This window comes from Ranitomeya variabilis, chromosome 3 (genome assembly GCF_051348905.1).
Source record: "Ranitomeya variabilis isolate aRanVar5 chromosome 3, aRanVar5.hap1, whole genome shotgun sequence".
Classification (NCBI taxonomy): Eukaryota; Metazoa; Chordata; class Amphibia; order Anura; family Dendrobatidae; genus Ranitomeya; species Ranitomeya variabilis.
The window spans coordinates 20430784-20449118 of NC_135234.1; the positions used below are offsets into that span (position 1 = coordinate 20430784).

Genomic DNA, 18335 nt, shown 5'->3' on the forward strand with positions numbered 1-18335 from the left:
GCTCAGTACCGCCCCATTCACTGTGTATAGTAGAGGTGGTCGCACACGCTCAGTACCGCCCCATTCACTCTCTATAGTAGAGGTGGTCGCACATGCTCAGTACCGCCCCATTCACTGTGTATAGAAGAGGTGGTCGCACATGCTCACTACCTCCCCATTCACTCTCTATAGTAGAGGTGGTCGCACACGCTCACTACCGCCCCATTCACTGTGTATAGTAGAGGTGGTCGCACACCCTCACTACCTCCCCATTCACTCTCTATAGTAGAGGTGGTCGCACACGCTCACTACTGCCCCATTCACTCTCTATAGTAGAGGTGGTCGCACACGCTCAGTACCGCCCCATTCACTGTGTATAGAAGAGGTGGTCGCACACGCTCACTACCGCCCCATTCACTCTCTATAGTAGAGGTGGTCGCACACGCTCACTACCGCCCCATTCACTCTCTATAGTAGAGGTGGTCGCACACGCTCAGTACCGCCCCATTCACTGTGTATAGAAGAGGTGGTCGCACACGCTCAGTACCTTCCCATTCACTCTCTATAGTAGAGGTGGTCGCACACGCTCACTACCGCCCCATTTACTGTCTATAGTAGAGGTGGTCGCACACGCTCAGTACCGCCCCATTCACTGTCTATAGTAGAGGTGGTCGCACACGCTCACTACCGCCTCATTCACCGTCTATAGTAGAGGTGGTCGCACACGCTCAGTACCGCCCCATTCACTGTGTATAGTAGAGGTGGTTGCACACGCTCACTACCGCCCCATTCACTGTGTATAGTAGAGGTGATCGCACACGCTCACTACTGCCCCATTCACTCTCTATAGTAGAGGTGGTCACACACGCTCACTTCTGCCCTATTCACTGTGTACAGTAAAGGTGGTCGCACACGCTTACCCATTTGCAGGTGGTTATTTATCGGCCACATTCATGCCCGTTGGTTCCGTCTTATAAGGTATAATATTAATGCGATGATGACGTATCCTGGGTCCAGGTTCCCTTTAACTCCGCAACCTGCATGATCCGTTGAACTGTGATGCTAATTGATATCAGTTAATGATACGGCCATGCCGCGCTCCCCTATAATGACTGCATGGCGCGCATTGATTATGATGCCCGCTCCCTCTAGCGTGGAGCGATGATGTATCTGGAGACGTTTGGCAGTGACGAGCTGGATCTGCCTTTCGTCTCCTGGATTAAAATAGCTGCGACAAGGGCGATTTTGCTGCATTTTCCTAAAATAGACACAAGCTATTTAGGAATGCGCTGCATAGCAGCAGATCCCGGGCCGTCCCCGGCTGATTATTGGCAAGTTGTTAAAGTGACTCCAACCGAGAGCGCGGCGTCGGAGCAGCCTGGAAATGGGACAAAAACTTCTCCCAGGAGGAAATCTTACCTTTTTTTTTTTTTTTAAATCAAATCATTTTTATTGAAAATCTCCAAATCCACATTTTCCATCTTTCAAATAACATAAATGACATAATAATTCCATAGTATAAAACATAAACAAAGTATCTTGCCTTCGATTCCCGACATCCCAGAGAGGAGCATTTTCATTTTCAGAGCAGTTCTAGAATAACGGGAGTATAACATTCGTAGAAGGGGGGAGAAGAAGGGGAAAAAGGGGACAAAAAATAAAGGGATCACATGATAAATATTCTCTCTCTAGTTAGATTTTTGGGCCTCCATAGCTAAAGTTGTGTGCCTTAACCAATGAAGTGCCTGAAATAAGATACGAGAGATACCTATGAATAGGGGCAAGTCGGGATCCACTCCATCTTCAACTAATCCCACATCGTTACATGCGAGAAGAAGAGGTCCCATTCAATATTAAAACCAATCTTTATTAATATTTTTTAAAATAACATGATAAAAAAAGCAAAAATGTACCGTAGGGGACACCACAATACAAGGCTATATCTATAGGTATACTCAATAATAAATTGTATGTACTGAATAGCTTGACTACATAGATAGATGCCCACGCCGATACAACAGATTATACAATAATGATATACAACAACGAATGGTAATACTACAACATAACCCAGTAGAATGGCCAGCCCAAAAACCTTAATAGTGTATTCACTGCCTATAAAAGGATTATGATAACCAGCACAGTGGCCTTATAGAAGGCAGCAATACAAATGAGAATACATGTGACCAAAAACACCCATCCGCAGTAAACCAGTGTAGAAAAGAATATATTACCTTGCATAAATGGCGTCCCCTCACCCCGACGTGCGTTTCGCCTGCCTGCTTCTTCCGGGGGCATCATATATGGGGATCTGTTAACAATCTCTGACAGCGACATTTAACTCACGCAAAGCGGATGCGCTTCATTAGCTCTGCCCATTGGCCCCATTGTCACATGACTGACGACGATGGGTTGGCTAGACAACCCGAGGTCTGCAGAAGACCCCTGTGGTTGTCATTGCCGAATTGCTATGAGCGCTGCCCCTTGGCCCACCGACGATCATAGCAGATGGACATTTTATCCACATAGAACAGGGGGGCTGAAGCACTATGTGCACAAGCGATCAGATGATCGCCGCTTCAAGTCTTCTAAGAAGAGCGTTGAAGCATGTAAGAAGAAAAAAAAGTTTTTAAAAAATATAAAGAACATTTTAAAATATAAAAGTTCAGATCCCAACCCCTTCTATTGTCCCATTCAAAATAAAACATTAAAGACCCCACACATATTTGGTATTGCAGCATTCAGAAACATCCGATCTGTCAAATTATAAAAATAATTAATCCGACCGGTAAATGGCGTAATGAGAAAAAACATAAAAACGCAAGAATTACGTTTTTTTGGTGATCGCAACATTGCAATAACAGCCATGGATCATGAATGGCCGGTCCAACCACATCTTTATGACGTTGGAGAGTTTGTAGTTTTATGTGAGCACGCTCTTTACGCCATATTACGTTTGTACTTTATAAACTATGGGGGGAGGAAAACACCAAGGAGCGTCTTGTAGCACTTGTAACAATTATGGCATAAGGATCATCTTGATTTCCTCCACCTATAACTGATAGCGGGGGTTTGGACCATGCATTCACCTTAGTTCTAAATGTATCTAACAAAGGGTTTTCTTTTCGTGTTCCATATTCTTTTGGCTTGGTGCTGACACTTATTCCCAAACTTGTCTACAATTTGTAACTATTGGAGAATGGGGCAGAGGATCTACTGACATCGGGACAGATTTATTCCAATTCATTGATAAACCTGACAACCTTCCGAAGTCTGCTATGATTGACATTCTTGGACTTATTGAGGATATCATCTGCATAGAGACTCACTCGCTCTTTTATTTCTCCACATTTAAACCCAGTAAGATCTCTGGACTCTCTTAGGCTACACGACAAGGGTTCAGTGGCCGGGGCACAGAGAAAGGGCGACAACGGACATCCCTATCTAGTACCCATCTGTAATTTTAAAAGCCTCAGAGAGCTGGTCATTCACTCGAATTTTAGCAACTGGGGAGAGCCGAGTTAAGCAATGTAGTAAGGCACAAATCCGATTTTTTTCAAACTGCCCACAGGTAATTCCATTCTACACTATAAAGTGCTTTGGCAGCGTCCAACCACGTAACCACTCTTGTGCCTTCTCCCTTTGAGTTCATTTGGAGGATGAGGAATAGAGAGGAAACCTTATCTGTGTAAAAATGAGGGTTTGGGACATGGTGTAGGGGGGCATCAGAGTCCAAACAGGCCTCCTGTCTACCCACCACCCTTGGCTTGACTATACAACAAGTTTATCCAGAAGACAGGAGAAAAAAACTGAAAGCATAGTTGATTTACAGACCAGGGGCTTCTGTTTGTCGAAGAACTGGTTGTTCCCATTGATTTTACTACTGATTGACTGACCAAAAGGCATTTCCTTGCTATCTCGTATGGTGTAACCCAGCACCATAATGGGGGTCCACTTTGATCTTTGTCATCTCTTTTCTGTATGCGATGACGATGATTATCCCACAGGCAGATCAGTCATCAATTGTAGTACTACATACAGTAGAGCCCTAAAGGGTAAGTGGACCCACCACCACTATTCACAAACACATCCCTGAATGTGCTTCTTCAGAGGCACCGAGTGTAGAGGGGTCATCACCAGCTAAGATGACCCTCCACCTGGCCTACATCTGACCGATATGGTTGCAGTAGACTCATTGAGTGCAGAACCACTGTCACATGACAGGTGCTTTGTTTTTACCATATTGCACTGATCACAGACTAAAGGAGCCCATTCGGCCAACAAATATTTCTCCCACAATCTAAACATACACACTCAGGTTGTCCGAGCATGCATGTTCTCATTGGGAAGATGGATGTAAGCAACTGGCAGATGCGTTCGGCGCTGGCTTCTTTCCCTTGAAAATGAAGGATCTGCCATATTGTCTCGTTCCCCCAGCATCTGTCATCAGCGGAAAGTTGGACACTTCCATACACACACATTAGGTGCTCGGCCAGTCCTCATGACATTGGTGGGTTCATTCGACATTCGTCTTATGTGTAAAGTCACCCTAAGGATTGTGCGTTCTGCCTAGTACAATTGCATAGTAAATAAAGAGGACTAAGGATAGACTGGACAAACCTATGTTTGCTATGGACAAGAGCTGTCCTATACTGTACATATTTACGTGCAGACTTTGCACAGGAGCCCTGAGGGTTAAGTGGGTCACCACCACCTACATGTGTATTGTGAGTGGACTGTCAGAGAAGATTCATTGACCTGTCCACATTTGGACTTCTTCCTATGCATAGCTCTACCCTTTGTGACGCAAAAAGTGGTTGTCCCCAATGATGGAGATGGCAATGGATGTCGAAGGATCACAAAAAATAGACTTAGGAGAAAAATCATGAGATCCATCTGTAGCATTCAGTATCAGGGATGGACTGGTGTACCAAAGCATTGGGCACCATGATTGAGCAGTTTAACCAAAGAACTTGAACATAAGGGTACTAAAATATGGAAGTAAAAATGGCATATTGGTAAGGGTTCAACCAAGTCATCATTAGGAGAATAGTTTTTATGAGTACCTCACATGGTAATTGCTCTCTTAGACAGGAAGGGACCCAATGTACCCAATCAAGGGCTATATGGGTATCTTCTTGTTGTTTCCTCTACACATTGCTGATAGGCTTAATTAACAGCGACCCTACTTCCAAACCATCTAAGCAGGCATAATTGATGTGATGTTGTAAGTGCATAGAGTTCAGTTAGCTCTTCTATCTGATTTCTTTCTGTTCACATCAGGAAGCTGTAATTACCGAAGGTGGCACAACCTCTGAAACATTGACCTCATCACATCCTCAGGATGGTCAACCCAAAGACGATGGGTTCGGAGAAGAGACAACCAAACAGGAGAACCTTGTAGTTGCCTCTGAGGAACATGATGACCTGTCCTTCAAGAAGGTTGGAGAAGATTCTCCTATGAAGATATCCCAAGAAGAAAGAGGATCACCACCGCTGACTGAGAACACATCCAAGGAGGAAGAACAGGTGGAACATTCTCTGAAATTATTGAATGAGGAAACATCTCAAGAGGAAACTAGATCACCACTGCTGTCCAAGGACAGATCCATAGAGGACGTACAGAAACAAGAATCTCCGGTGATATTGAATGAAGAGGCACCTCAAGAAGAAATATCACTTTCACTGACCAAGAAAACATCCAAAAAGGAAGAACAGGATGAAGACATCTCAAGTCTATCGGGCTTGCAAGAAAGAAACATCAATATATCTAATCATGAGAATGGTAAGACTGAACCTATGGAAGATTCCTTGCAAGGAAAACCTGATTTATCAAAGCTTGAAGTCATATTTGGACCAGTTTCTAAACTGAACCTAGAAACTATTGATCCTGTTAGTAAAACAGGTCCACCATCTACTGACGAAGGTTCCCAAGACCACAAAATCCAAAATCACGAAACGATCGGCACAAATGACAGTCACCCCAACTCCCACTCAATACAGTCAGCGGATACCTTTAAAGAAGATGCGACCATAAACAGAAATGTCGGCGGTGAAGCTGTCAACCCTGTGGAAACTATGAGCAACCACCATGAAGACAGCTCTACCAAAGTTCTCGATAAAGAACTAGTACCAGCCCATGAAACTATTGGCAACGACCAAACCACTGGAGGAGAAGATGTACTACCTGCTAAGGCGATGGAGAGCGTAATGACTGCTGAAAGAATCAAAGATGATATCACAACAGCAGTCTCTGACCAGGAGATGGTCGCTGCAGGACCATTGCAGCCCCCTGCCCAGGGGGTAAGTAGACGTAGTATGACTATTAGTAATGTAAGGATTAGTGGCCCACAACTTGTGGCTCTTTAGCTGAGAAGTGATTGCAGTGTATCCAGTTACATTGGATCCTATGGCATCCACTACTCAGCTGAGAGCAGAGTTGTCCAGGATTAGATACAAATAAATGAGGCTGAGCTGCAGTACCAAACACAACCACAAGAGTAGCGCTATTTCTATAAAAAAAAAAAAGTAAGCCAGCCCATACTTAAATTCAGCACAACCTCTTTATATTGTAATTGTCTCATCTCTCCCACAAATATGTTATATGAGCAGAATCTCCATTTAATACAAGATATCAGATTGGAATGTTGACGGCTTCAGTTCACTGGCAATGACACTGCTGGGAGGTTTGGGGCCAATTTTGAAACTGCGGGTGGCATTTGTGGAGGGGTGTTTTACGTTTTTTCCCCATGTGATCTATTCACAAGACTTTAGATTAACGGAGGGCAACTGGGGATAACGCCATGCCCCTCAAAGAGATCAGAATGACCAAAAACCCAACGTTTCGACCCTCCCGGGTCTTAATCATGTGGTTACTTGGTTCCAGGTGAGTATGTAAGAGAGGCAAAATAGAGGGGAAGAACAGACCCCTTAATAGATGTCCAGTCACTGATAGCATGAAACTGGTCTCTAGGATACGTGGCCGTCTTTTCAGTATAGGGCCTTCTGGTATAGGGCTGGACATCCACGTTTGTGGTAGGCACCTTCTGACATAGGGATTGACATCTATGTAAATGGCCGTCTTGTCAGTGTGAGGCTTGTGGTGACCCCTCGGGTAGGAACAACGGCGCTCCCGCGCCCTTCTGGATGATGGAACGGGCATGTAGATATGGTGCATGTGTCTGCCCTCTGAATTAGGGGCATATGACTGTACTGTGACTGGGGGGGCATGTGACTGCACTTTATATGGGGGCATGTGACTGCACTTTATATGGGGGCATGTGACTGCAGTGTATATGGGGGCATGTGACTGCACTGTATATGGGGGCATGTGACTGCACTGTATATGGGGGCATGTGACTGCACTGTATATGGGGGCATGTGACTGCACCGTATATTATTATTATTTATTTATATAGCACCATTGATTCCATGGTGCTGTACATGAGAAGGGGTTACATACAAATTACAGACATCACTTACAGTAAACAAACTAACAATTACAGACTGATACAGAGGAGTGATGACCATGCCCTTGCGGGCTTACATTCTACAGGATTGTTGGGTTGGAGACAATAGGTTGAGGGTTGCAGGAGCTCCGGTGTTGGTGAGGCGGTAGCTCTGGTGTTGGTGAGGCGGTAACTCCAGTAGTGGTGAGGAGGCAGCGGGGTCAGTGCAGGCTGTAGGCTTTCCTGAAGAGATGGGTTTTCAGGTTCCGTCTGAAGGTTCCGAATGTGGTTGATAGTCAGACGTGTTGGGGCAAAGAATTCCAGAGGATGGGGGATATTCGTGAGAAGTCTTGGAGGCAATTGGATGAGGAGTGGATAAGTGTGGAGGAGAGAAGGAGGTCTTGGGAGGACCGGAGATTACGTGAGGGAAGATATCGGGAGATTAGTTCAGAGATATATGGAGGAGACAGGTTATGGATGGCTTTGTAGGTCAGTATTAGTAATTTGAACTGGATACGCTGAGGGAATGGGAGCCAGTGAAGAGATTTGCAGAGGGGGGAAGCAGAGGAGTGTAGCGAGGAGAGAGATGAATTAGTCGGGCAGCAGAGTTAAGGATGGACTGGAGAGGTGCAAGGGTGTTAGCAGGGAGGCCGCAGAAAAGGATGTTGCAGTAGTCAAGGCGGGAGATGATGAGGGCATGCACAAGCATTTTAGTAGATTGACGGTTGAAGAAAGGACGGATTCTGGAGATGTTTTTGAGCTGGAGGCGACAGAAGGTGGAAAGAGCTTGGATGTGCGGTTTGAAGGACAGGGCAGAGTCGAAGGTTACTCCGAGGCAGTGGACTACCGGTACGGGGGAAAGCATGATGTCATTGATTGCGATAGATAGGTCAGGTAAGGAAGATCTATGGGATGGAGGAAAGATGATGAGTTCAGATTTGTCCACATTGAGTTTGAGGAAGCGAGAGGAGAAGAAGGAGGATATGGCTGATAGGCACTCTGGGATTCTGGACAGCAGAGAGGTGACGTCTGGTCCAGAGAGGTAGATCTGAGTGTCAGCAGCATAAAGGTGGTACTGGAATCCATGGGACTTTATGAGTTGTCCCAAGCCAAGTGTATAGATTGAGAAGAGTAGGGGTCCTAGAACAGAGCCTTGGGGGACTCCAACAGAGAGAGGATGGGAAGAGGAGGTAGTGTGGGAGTGGGAGACGCTGAATGTGCGGTTGGAAAGGTACGAGGAGGTCCAGGATAGGGCGAGGTCTTTGATGCCAAAGGAGGAGAGGATCTGTAGTAGAAGGCAGTGGTCAACTGTGTCGAAAGCAGAGGACAGGTCTAGAAGGAGGAGTACAGAGTATTGTCCATTAGCTTTGGCGGTAAGTAGGTCGTTAGTGATTTTGGTCAGGGCTGTCTCAGTTGAGTGATGGGGGCGGAAACCAGATTGTAGATTGTCAAAGAGCAAGTTAGATGAGAGGTGGGAGGAAAGTTCAGAGTGGACGTGCTGCTCCAGGAGTTTGGAAGCGAATGGGAGCAGCGATATTGGGCGATAGCTGGACATAGCAGTTGGATCGAGGGTTGGCTTTTTAAGGATAGGCGTGATTGTGGCATGTTTGAAAGCAGAAGGGAAGGCGCCAGAAGATAGTGATAGGTTGAAGAGGTGGGTTAGGGATGGGATAAGTGTGGTGGTGAGGTTGGGGAGGAGGTGAGATGGGATGGGGTCGAGCGCACAGGTGGTGAGGTGCGATTTGGAGAGGAGACAATTAAGCCCCCTTCAGTGATGTTGGAGAGGGAGGTTATGGGGTTTGGGTATTGGTCTGGTATACAAAGGGGTTGTGGTGGTTGAACAATGAAGACTTGCCTTGTTTGGTCGATCTTATTTTTAAAGTGTGTGGCAAAGTCCTCAGCAGAGATGAGGGAGGTTGGAGGGGGCAGTGGGGGCAGAGGAGGGAGTTGAAGGTTTTGAATAACTGTTTGGGGTTGTAGGATAGGGAAGATACGAGGGTTGTGAAGTAGGCCTGTTTAGCAGAGGTGAGAGCAGATTTAAAAGCGAATGTTGCCTGTTTGAATGCAGTGAAGTCGTCTTGTGAATGTGTTTTCTTCCAACGTCGCTCCGCAACCCTGGACACTTGCCGGAGCTTTATGGTGGTGTTATTGTGCCATGGTTGTCTATTGATACGTCGCACTCTGCCATGGACGAGAGGGGCAACTGTGTCAATAGCTGATGCAAGAGTGGCATTGTAGAAAGCAGTGGCAGTGTCTGTCGTGGAGTGAGGATATGGATGCCAGTGGTAGGTCAGAGAGTGTGTGGGCGTCTAGGTGTGCAAGGTTTCTGCGGGGGTGCGCATTTTGCTGGACATGGATGACTGGTGAGGAGGCATTTTGCTGGACATGGATGACCGGTGAGGAGGACAGGGATGAGAAGGTGAGCAGGTGGTGGTCGGATAGAGGGAGAGGGGAGGTGGTGAAGTTAGATAGAGAGCAGAGACTGGTGAAGACGAGGTCTAGTGTATGTCCGTCTGTGTGGGTGGCTGCGGAGGACCACTGAGTAAGTCCAAAGGATGAGGTAAGGGACAGAAGTTTGGAGGCTGTTGACTGAAGAGTATCAATGGGGATGTTGAAGTCACCCATGATGATGGTGGGAATGTCAGCAGAGAGAAAGTGAAGAAGCCAGGTGGAGAATTGGTCAATAAAGGCAGTGGCTGGGCCTGGAGGTCAGTATATGATGGCCACTTGGAGGTTGGAGGGAGAGTAGATGCGGACAGAGTGGACTTCAAAAGAGGGGAGGATAAGGGAGGGTAGAAGTGGAATTGGGTTAGAAGAAAGGAGAAGACCCACTCCTCCACCATGTCTGTTGCCGGGTCGAGGGGTGTGGGTGAAGTGGAGGCCTCCGTAACACAGCGCAGCAGGGGAGGCGGTGTCAGAGGGTGTTAGCCATGTTTCTGTGAGGCCAAGGAAGGCAAGATTGCGAGAGACAAAAAGGTCGTGAATCACGTGAAGCTTATTGCAGATTGAGCGGGCATTCCAGAGTGCTCCAGAGAGAGGGAGCCGGGGGGTGGGCGTCAGGGGCACAGGAATTATGTTGGAAAGATTGCGTAGTTCATATTAGATAGGGAGCGGTAGGAGGGGGTAGGAGTGGGATGTATGAGCTGTGGGGGTCCAGGGTTGGGAGATATGTCTCCAGCAGTGAGGAGAAGCAGAGAAAGGGAGATCATGTGGGAGAAAGAAGGTGGCCAACTTGTTTTATGTTTTCTTAGGACAGGCTTGAGGTTGAGGAGCAGGTCAGCAGAGTTGGACAGGTGGGGAGGTAAGAGGGAAGGGGAGATGATTATTAGGTTAGAGAGTGCGGGGGTTTGTGATAGGGAAGGAAAGAGAGGATTAGTGGAGCAAACACTGTAAGGGCATAGGTAAACATGGTGAAGGAGTAAAGGTACCTTCACACGAAACGACTTTGTAACGATATCGCTAGCGATCCGTGACGTTGCAGCGTCCTGGCTAGCGATATCGTTTAGTTTGACACGCAGCAGCGATCAGGATCCTGCTGTGATGTCGCTGAATAAAGTTCAGAACTTTATTTGGTCGTCCGATCGCTGTGTATCGTTGTGTTTGACAGCAAAAGCAACGATACCAGCGATATTTTACCCTGGTAACCAGGGTAAACATCGGGTTACTAAGCGCAGGGCCGCGCTTAGTAACCCGATGTTTACCCTGGTTATCAGCGTAAATGTAAAAAAAAAAAAACAGTACATACTCACCATCTGATGTCCGTCAGGTCCCTTGCCGTCTGCTTCCCACACTGACTGAGCGCCGCAAAGTGAAAGTGAAAGTACAGCACAGCGGTGGCGTCACCGCTGTGCTCTGCTCTCTCACTGTACGGCGGCACTCAGTCAGAGCAGGAAGCAGACGGCAAGGGACCTGACGGACATCAGATGGTGAGTATGTACTGTTTGTTTTTTTTTACATTTACGCTGGTAACCAGGGTAAACATCGGGTTACTAAGCGCGGCCCTGCGCTTAGCAACCCGATGTTTACCCTGGTTACCCGGGGACCTCGGCATCGTTGGTCGCTGGAGAGCTGTCTGTGTGACAGCTCTCCAGCGACGCTGCAGCGATCGGCATCGTTGTCGCTATCGCTGCAGCGTCGCTCCATGTGAAGGTACCTTAAGATGGGTTAATAGAAAAGCTAGATCCAAGTAATAAGAAGTGCTTACTCAGCAGACATACCCAAAAGAGACAGATCATAGTGTGGGGTCCTGACTCCTGCCGTGAGTAACTGCCGTTGAAATAACTGCGGTGTCTATATGCTCAGCTGCACAATGCTTTGCTGCAGGGATGCGCGTGCCTGACCCCACACTCGTGCACCCCTTAAGATGCTACTAAATTTATAGGACTGAGTAAAGGATCAGGTGAGAGGGATTGTGGGTCCTTATTTGGGATAAATTAGCAATTGGCCAACACCCCAGGGGAGGTTACATGATCAAAGGCACTGAGCCTGGCCACAACCATATGCTCTAACACGATAATATCTCCTGTGACCCCAGCATGGATGTGCAGCAGTAAGTAATACAATACAACAAATTAATTTAACAAACATTCAGCAGGCACATTAAAGGGAAGGTTGCAGGATGGTAGACAGCAGATAACAGCGAGAAGAGATGTTTGTACCATTAAAGGGAAGGTTGCAGGATGGTAGACAGCAGATAACAGCCAGCAGAGATGTTTGTACCTGTATGAAGAGAGGAGATGGATGTTAATTCCCGGCCCTTGAAGTAACTGCGGCGTCTATATGCTTAGCTGCAGAAATGCGCGTGCCTGACCCCACACGCGTGCACCCCTTGTATATGGGGGCATGTGACTGCACTTTATATGGGGGCATGTGACTGCACTTTATATAGGGGCATGTGACTGCAGTGTATATGGGGGCATGTGACTGCAGTGTATATAGGGGCATGTGACTGCAGTGTATATGGGGGCATGTGACTGCAGTGTATATAGGGGCATGTGACTGCAGTGTATATAGGGGCATGTGACTGCAGTGTATATGGGGGCATGTGACTGCAGTGTATATAGGGGCATGTGACTGCAGTGTATATGGGGGCATGTGACTGCAGTGTATATAGGGATATGTGACTGCAGTGTACATGGGGGCATATGACTGCACCGTTTATGGGGACATGTGACTGCAGTGTATATGAGGGCATGTTACGTTGCCCTATGTTACAGTGGATTGAGCACCGCTTCTGTGTTATTATTATTATTTATTGTTATAGCGCCATTTATTCCATGGCGCTTTACATGTGAGGAGGGGTGTACATAATAAAAACAGGTACAATAATCTTACACAATAAAAGTGACGACTGGTACAGGAGGAGAGAGGACCCTGCCCGCGAGGGCTCACAATCTACAAGGGATGGGTGAGGATACAGTAGGTGAGGATAGAGCTGGTCATGCAGCGGTTTGGTTGATCGGTGTTTACTGCAGGTTGTAGGCTTGTCGGAAGAGGTGGGTCTTCAGGTTCTTTTTGAAGGTTTCGATGGTAGGCGAGAGTCTGATGTGTTGTGGTAGAGGGTTCCAGAGTAGGGGTGATACGCGAGAGAAATCTTGTATACGATTGTGGGAAGAGGAGATAAGAGGGGAGTAGAGAAGGAGATCTTGTGAGGATCAGAGGTTGTGTGCAGGTAAGTACCGGGAGAAGAGGTCACAGATGTATGGAGGACACAGGTTGTGGATGGCTTTGTATCTCATGGTAAGGGCTTGTTTCCACATGCGAGAAACACGTCCGTGTCTCGCATGTGGAAACCAAGCTCTGGAGCCGGCACTCGGGAGCGGAGCTGTGCAGCTCCATGTGTTCCTATGCGGCCGCACACTCCACTCTGGAGTGCCGACGCCAGAACTTGGTTCCCACATGCGAGACACGGACGTGTTTCTCGCATGTGGAAACAAGCCCTAAGGGTTTTGTACTGGAGTCTCTGGGTAATGGGGAGCCAGTGAAGGGATTGACAGAGGGGAGTGGCCGGGAAATAGCCGGGGGACAGGTGGATTAGTCGGGCAGCAGAGTTTAGAATAGATTGGAGGGGTGCGAGAGTGTTAGAGGGGAGGCCACAGAGCAGGAGGTTACAGTAGTCGAGGCGAGAGATGATGAGGGCATGGACTAGGGTTTTTGCAGATTCTTGGTTGAGGAATGTACGGATACGTGAAATATTTTTGAGTTGAAGTCGGCAGGAAGTGGAAAGGGCTTGGATATGTGGTTTGAAGGAGAGATCAGCGTCAAGGATTACCCTGAGACAGCGAGCTTGTGGGACTGGGGAGAGTGGGCAGCCATTTACTGTAATGGATAGGTTCGTTGGGGGGGTCGCGTGAGATGGGGGAAAGATGATGAATTCTGTTTTGTCCATGTTAAGTTCCAGAAATCTAGTGGAGAAGAAGGATGAAATAGTGGACAGACATTGAGGGATTCTGGTTAGTAGGGAGGTGATATCTGGTCCAGAGATGTAGATCTGTGTGTCATCAGCATAGAGGTGATACTGAAAGCCGTGAGAGTCTATGAACTGTCCCAGGCCAAAGGTGTAGATGGAGAAGAGCAGGGGCCCTAGGACTGAACCTTGCGGGACTCTGACAGATAGGGGGCGAGGTGAGGAGGTGGTGTGTGAGTGGGAGACGCTGAATGTCCGGTCTGTTAGGTATGACGAGATCCAGGATAGGGCCAAGTCTGTGATGCCAAGGGATGAGAGGGTCTGTAATAATAGGGAATGGTCCACTGTGTCAAAGGCAGCCGACAGGTCCAGGAGGAGGAGGACAGAGTAGTGTCGCTTGCTCTTGGCGGTTAATAGGTCATTGGTGACCTTAGTTAGGGCAGTTTCAGTGGAGTGGTGTGACCGGAAGCCAGATTGTAAGCGGTCGAAGAGGGAGCAGGAGGAGAGGTCGGAGGACAGTTCAAGATGGATGTGTTGTTCCAGTAGTTTTGAGGCATAAGGGAGAAGTGATATAGGGCGATAGGTAGACACAGAGGATGGGTCAACAGAGGGCTTGGGCTTTTTGAGGATAGGTGTGATTGAGGCATGTTTAAAGCTTGAGGGTGATATGAAGGGTGGACGTCGCCTTCCTGTTCCCCGCTGGCTCTAGCGCAGTTATCGTTGTGTACGCAGCACAAGTGCCTTTATAGTATTTCTAATAACATTGCTATTGCTGTATTGTGTAGTTTACAGCCGCCGGTGTCCTGCCGTACGGAACATTACCTCCGCCTATTGTTCTGGCTAATGCTGTCGGAGGAGTCACTAACGTATCAGGAGAAGTGTCTGTGTTTTCCATGGATATTTCTAGATGTCACCGCTCAATGACACTATGAATGTAACACATTACACTGAGAAAACAATATCATCTCCTACACCCAGCGCTGCGGGAGGGAGCCGCTCCGTGTACCCCAAACGTGAGCTCCAGATCCTACTACAGACATACTAGTGAAAACCCCCGGGTGCCCCTCACAAAAGTACTCTCACCTCGCCCCGGTCCTGCAGCCGTTCCGCACCACATCCTGTGGGCAATGGGTATCAGCATGTCTGCCCAGGGGTTTGGTCTGTGGTCTGTACTAGTTTAGGGGGGTTCGGGTCTTGGATCAGTATTCATCCCCTTCACGTACCCGGCCATACATGTGCAGTCATGGTACACGTGTATAAAGCAAGCTCAGGAACTGTGCCCGCTCTATACAGGGCAGCTGTAAGGGTAAGTTCACACAGGGCATTTTTGCTGCTTTTTTTCTGCAGCAAAACTTGATCTTGGCAGGAAAGAAGCTGCCCAGTGTGAACTTGCCCTAATACATAGCCGGTGTGTGCCTCTAACAGCAGCGACATATGTAATATATATATCGTAGGGATTTACGCTCTCAGGGATTAGGCAGTGTTCACACAAGCAATGCAGTTTGGTCTAAAGTGCAGTTTTATTGCTTTGATATGACTTCAAGGGACTCAAAACCAAAAACAAGCACACAGCGAATGAACAGTTAATTCAGCAGCACATACATGTCAGTGTGGGTTAACCCCAACAGATTACAGTACTTTCTTCTGCAGCAAACCTTACTGAGATATAAGGTGCAGTTCTACCAGTCTTGGTATCCCCTTCAGCCTGAGCTTCAGCAGCTGCCAGTGTAGCGCCCCCACTCTGCCGCAGGGCCGAGGGGTACCCGGTACCGGGCCTCTGAGCTTCTGCTCTGGGGTTGTCACGGTGGCTAGGCCCGGTCCGTGACCCTGCCGAGGGGCGCACAGTCAGTAATGATAGAAGTAGATAGTGGTAGCGGTGATGAGGCTGTAGTGATGCAGTGTAGTGGTGCGGTGCAGCAAATAACGAGGACACCAGGTTGCAGTCTCTTTACCTCTTTACTGATGATCTCTGGGTCCTCAGTCCGGAATCCAGATCACCAGGCTGCGCAAGTCCGGCCGGTCCAATGGCACCTCCAGAGTTCTCTTAACAGGTGGAAATCTGTGCCTTCCTTCTAGCGCTGTGTGTTGTAGTCTTTCCCTGCTGTGCTTACGGAAAGTCCCCACAACTGTTGTGTCTGTTTCTTAAGTTCCCTCACAACTCGATTAGATGATCTTCTACTAATCTCCGTCCCTCCCTGATGTTGCGGTCAGGACGGCACCCGTTTGACGGGTAGGCTCGGAGCTCTTCCGGGACCCTAGAGTCGCCCCTCTCCACAAGTTGCCCCCCAAGACTGCATAGGTGATTAAGGTGAGACAGCCCGCCTGAGACTGACTGTCCTGCCGTAGGTTCGAAGTATTGCCTGAAGCTGTCTGTAGAAATACTTCCTTCGGCGTTCCGGCCACCGGTTGTTTGCGCCTCAGTAGGATGTTGCCTTGGTCTTACAGCACGACCCCTACTGGTATTCTCCTTCTTGCTTTGATCTCGTTTCTCACTCAGCACAATCTATCTCGCTTCCAGTCCCTTGTTGGGCACCGCCGCTATACTGTGCAGGCACGGTCCCGTTACGTTCGCTCAAGTCGCCAAGCCCCTGTCAGGATCCCACCCCTGACAGGGACCCTACTGAATCTTCTCCCGCAACACCCTCTGCCACAAGGTGTTGCCTGGTTCCCATCCAGTCAGCTTTCTGTCTAACTTCCTGCCTGACCCCCAGTTTTACCAGTGTGTGGAGAGTGGCCTAGTAAATAGCACCCTTAGCTCCCCCTGGAGGCCCGGCGGTGAAATGTATTGGTGTCTGTGATACCTGATCAGATGAACTCCTTCAGTGCCATCAGACGTACCATAGCTCCCCTTAGTGGCGGAGCCACAGTACTGCAACGACCAGGACTCTGGGGCGCTGCACTCCCCCCCCCCCGGTTAAATCCAGTACTCCGGGACTGGGAAGAAAACAACAATACAAGTTAGCAAAAAGACATACATTTAGTTGAGTGCAAATAACAACAAGTATACTTGAACAGAGCTTCCCTTTATGGGAGGTGAGGACACTTGAACGTTACAAAACATGGTTAAATAACATAGCAACATGCTATAAATAACTTTTCTTACCCAACCGGGTATTCTACTTAGTACAAACTCTGGAACAATAATTTAACATTGCCTTTAAAGGACGTACACTCTAAATCCACTAAAGACCTTCTTATAATCACATTATAAGGCAAATTAACTTTTACATTCTCCTTCTTTAAATCTGCAGGACCGCCTGTCCTAACGGCGCCAGACCTACTGCCTCTCCTTTCTTACAGGACCGCTCCTTTCAGCCCGAGCCTTCTGTCTTTTCAACTACTATACACAGTATAGAACATAACGTACTTTCGATTTAGGAACACTGAGCCATCTGCATATGGCTCCTAGGAGGACTCACTGACTAACCCCTACGGGTTCACTTTCTGTCCTCTGTTAACACATTATTAAACTCTTTCTTTACAATAAACTAGTTTTCTACGGAGGACTCAGGGTTTACCTTCTATCCCCATTTTCTATCAACATTATCAAACATTTTCTTAGAGCATTAACTTCTATCTTTACTTTCTTGCTTACAACTATGCAGGACACTCTGTCTACCCCTACGGGCCTACTGCACCTTTCTTCTAGCTTTCACACTTTCTTCTAACGAACATCATTAGCATCTCTTTTTACAGTTAACCAATTCAATACACATAACTTCTACATGTAAACATTATCATTCTCTTTCAAAGCATCGTTATCACTTTACTGTTCTAAGGCAGTATTTCTCATAAGTACACAGATGAACATCCCCTTTAAGAGGGGATCAAGTTTTTATGAGGTAGCATATCTTCTCAGGCTACCAGTCCATACTCAGCAAAGGCTCCGGTGCGGTATCTTCGCAAAGAGTCTCTCTTTAAGTAAAACCAGTAGGAAGCGCCTTTAAGAAGGTGCAACTATTTACAATAAGTTTGTATCATGCACTGTTCATGATTGCGGCAGTTCTTGATAACAGGAAACAAAAGTAGAAAAACAAACCAAACAATAGGGATCCCGGGTCAACAAAGGGATCCCTTTAAGAGTTAACCCAGGACGGGTTTTAGCAGCAAAACAGCAAGGAAATAAACAGTTAACTATTTACAGTTTCAGGTTTCCGAGGCTTATCCTCATAGTAGGTTGCAAGACATCAGTTGGTAGCGAACACTCCCTGGCCTGGGAAGATCTGTATTCGCCTTCTCATCCGATGCGGCATCGAGGTCACTAGTCGGTCTTTCAGGTATAATCTGGGTTCGAATGTCAATTTTGGTAGTAAGTTCAGTGGTAGAGATAATGCACTCTGTAGTAGTAGTGCTGGGACTCGTCGGTTCAGAGGTGGTCTTAGTCAGGGCAGCAGGTAGCGCTGCTGCAAGATTAGTCACTGGAACGGAGTCAGTAGCGGTGGCACTAGCAGTCACTGGAGTGGTGTCAATCATCAGGGCAGGGTCGTTCTTCCTACCTGCTT

General features: G+C 47.6%; 1 protein-coding gene across 4 annotated transcripts in view; it reads left to right on the forward strand.

Annotated features, from left to right (window-relative positions):
• TEX55 (testis expressed 55) overlaps positions 1-18335 on the forward strand; it is an 83741-nt gene that overhangs the window by 26896 nt on the left and 38510 nt on the right. For all 4 annotated transcript variants that reach the window (XM_077293716.1, XM_077293718.1, XM_077293719.1 and 1 more), the window contains exon 3: positions 5263-6282. In XM_077293716.1, coding sequence (XP_077149831.1) covers positions 5263-6282 — 1020 coding nt within the window. The remainder of the gene's footprint in view (positions 1-5262; positions 6283-18335) is intronic.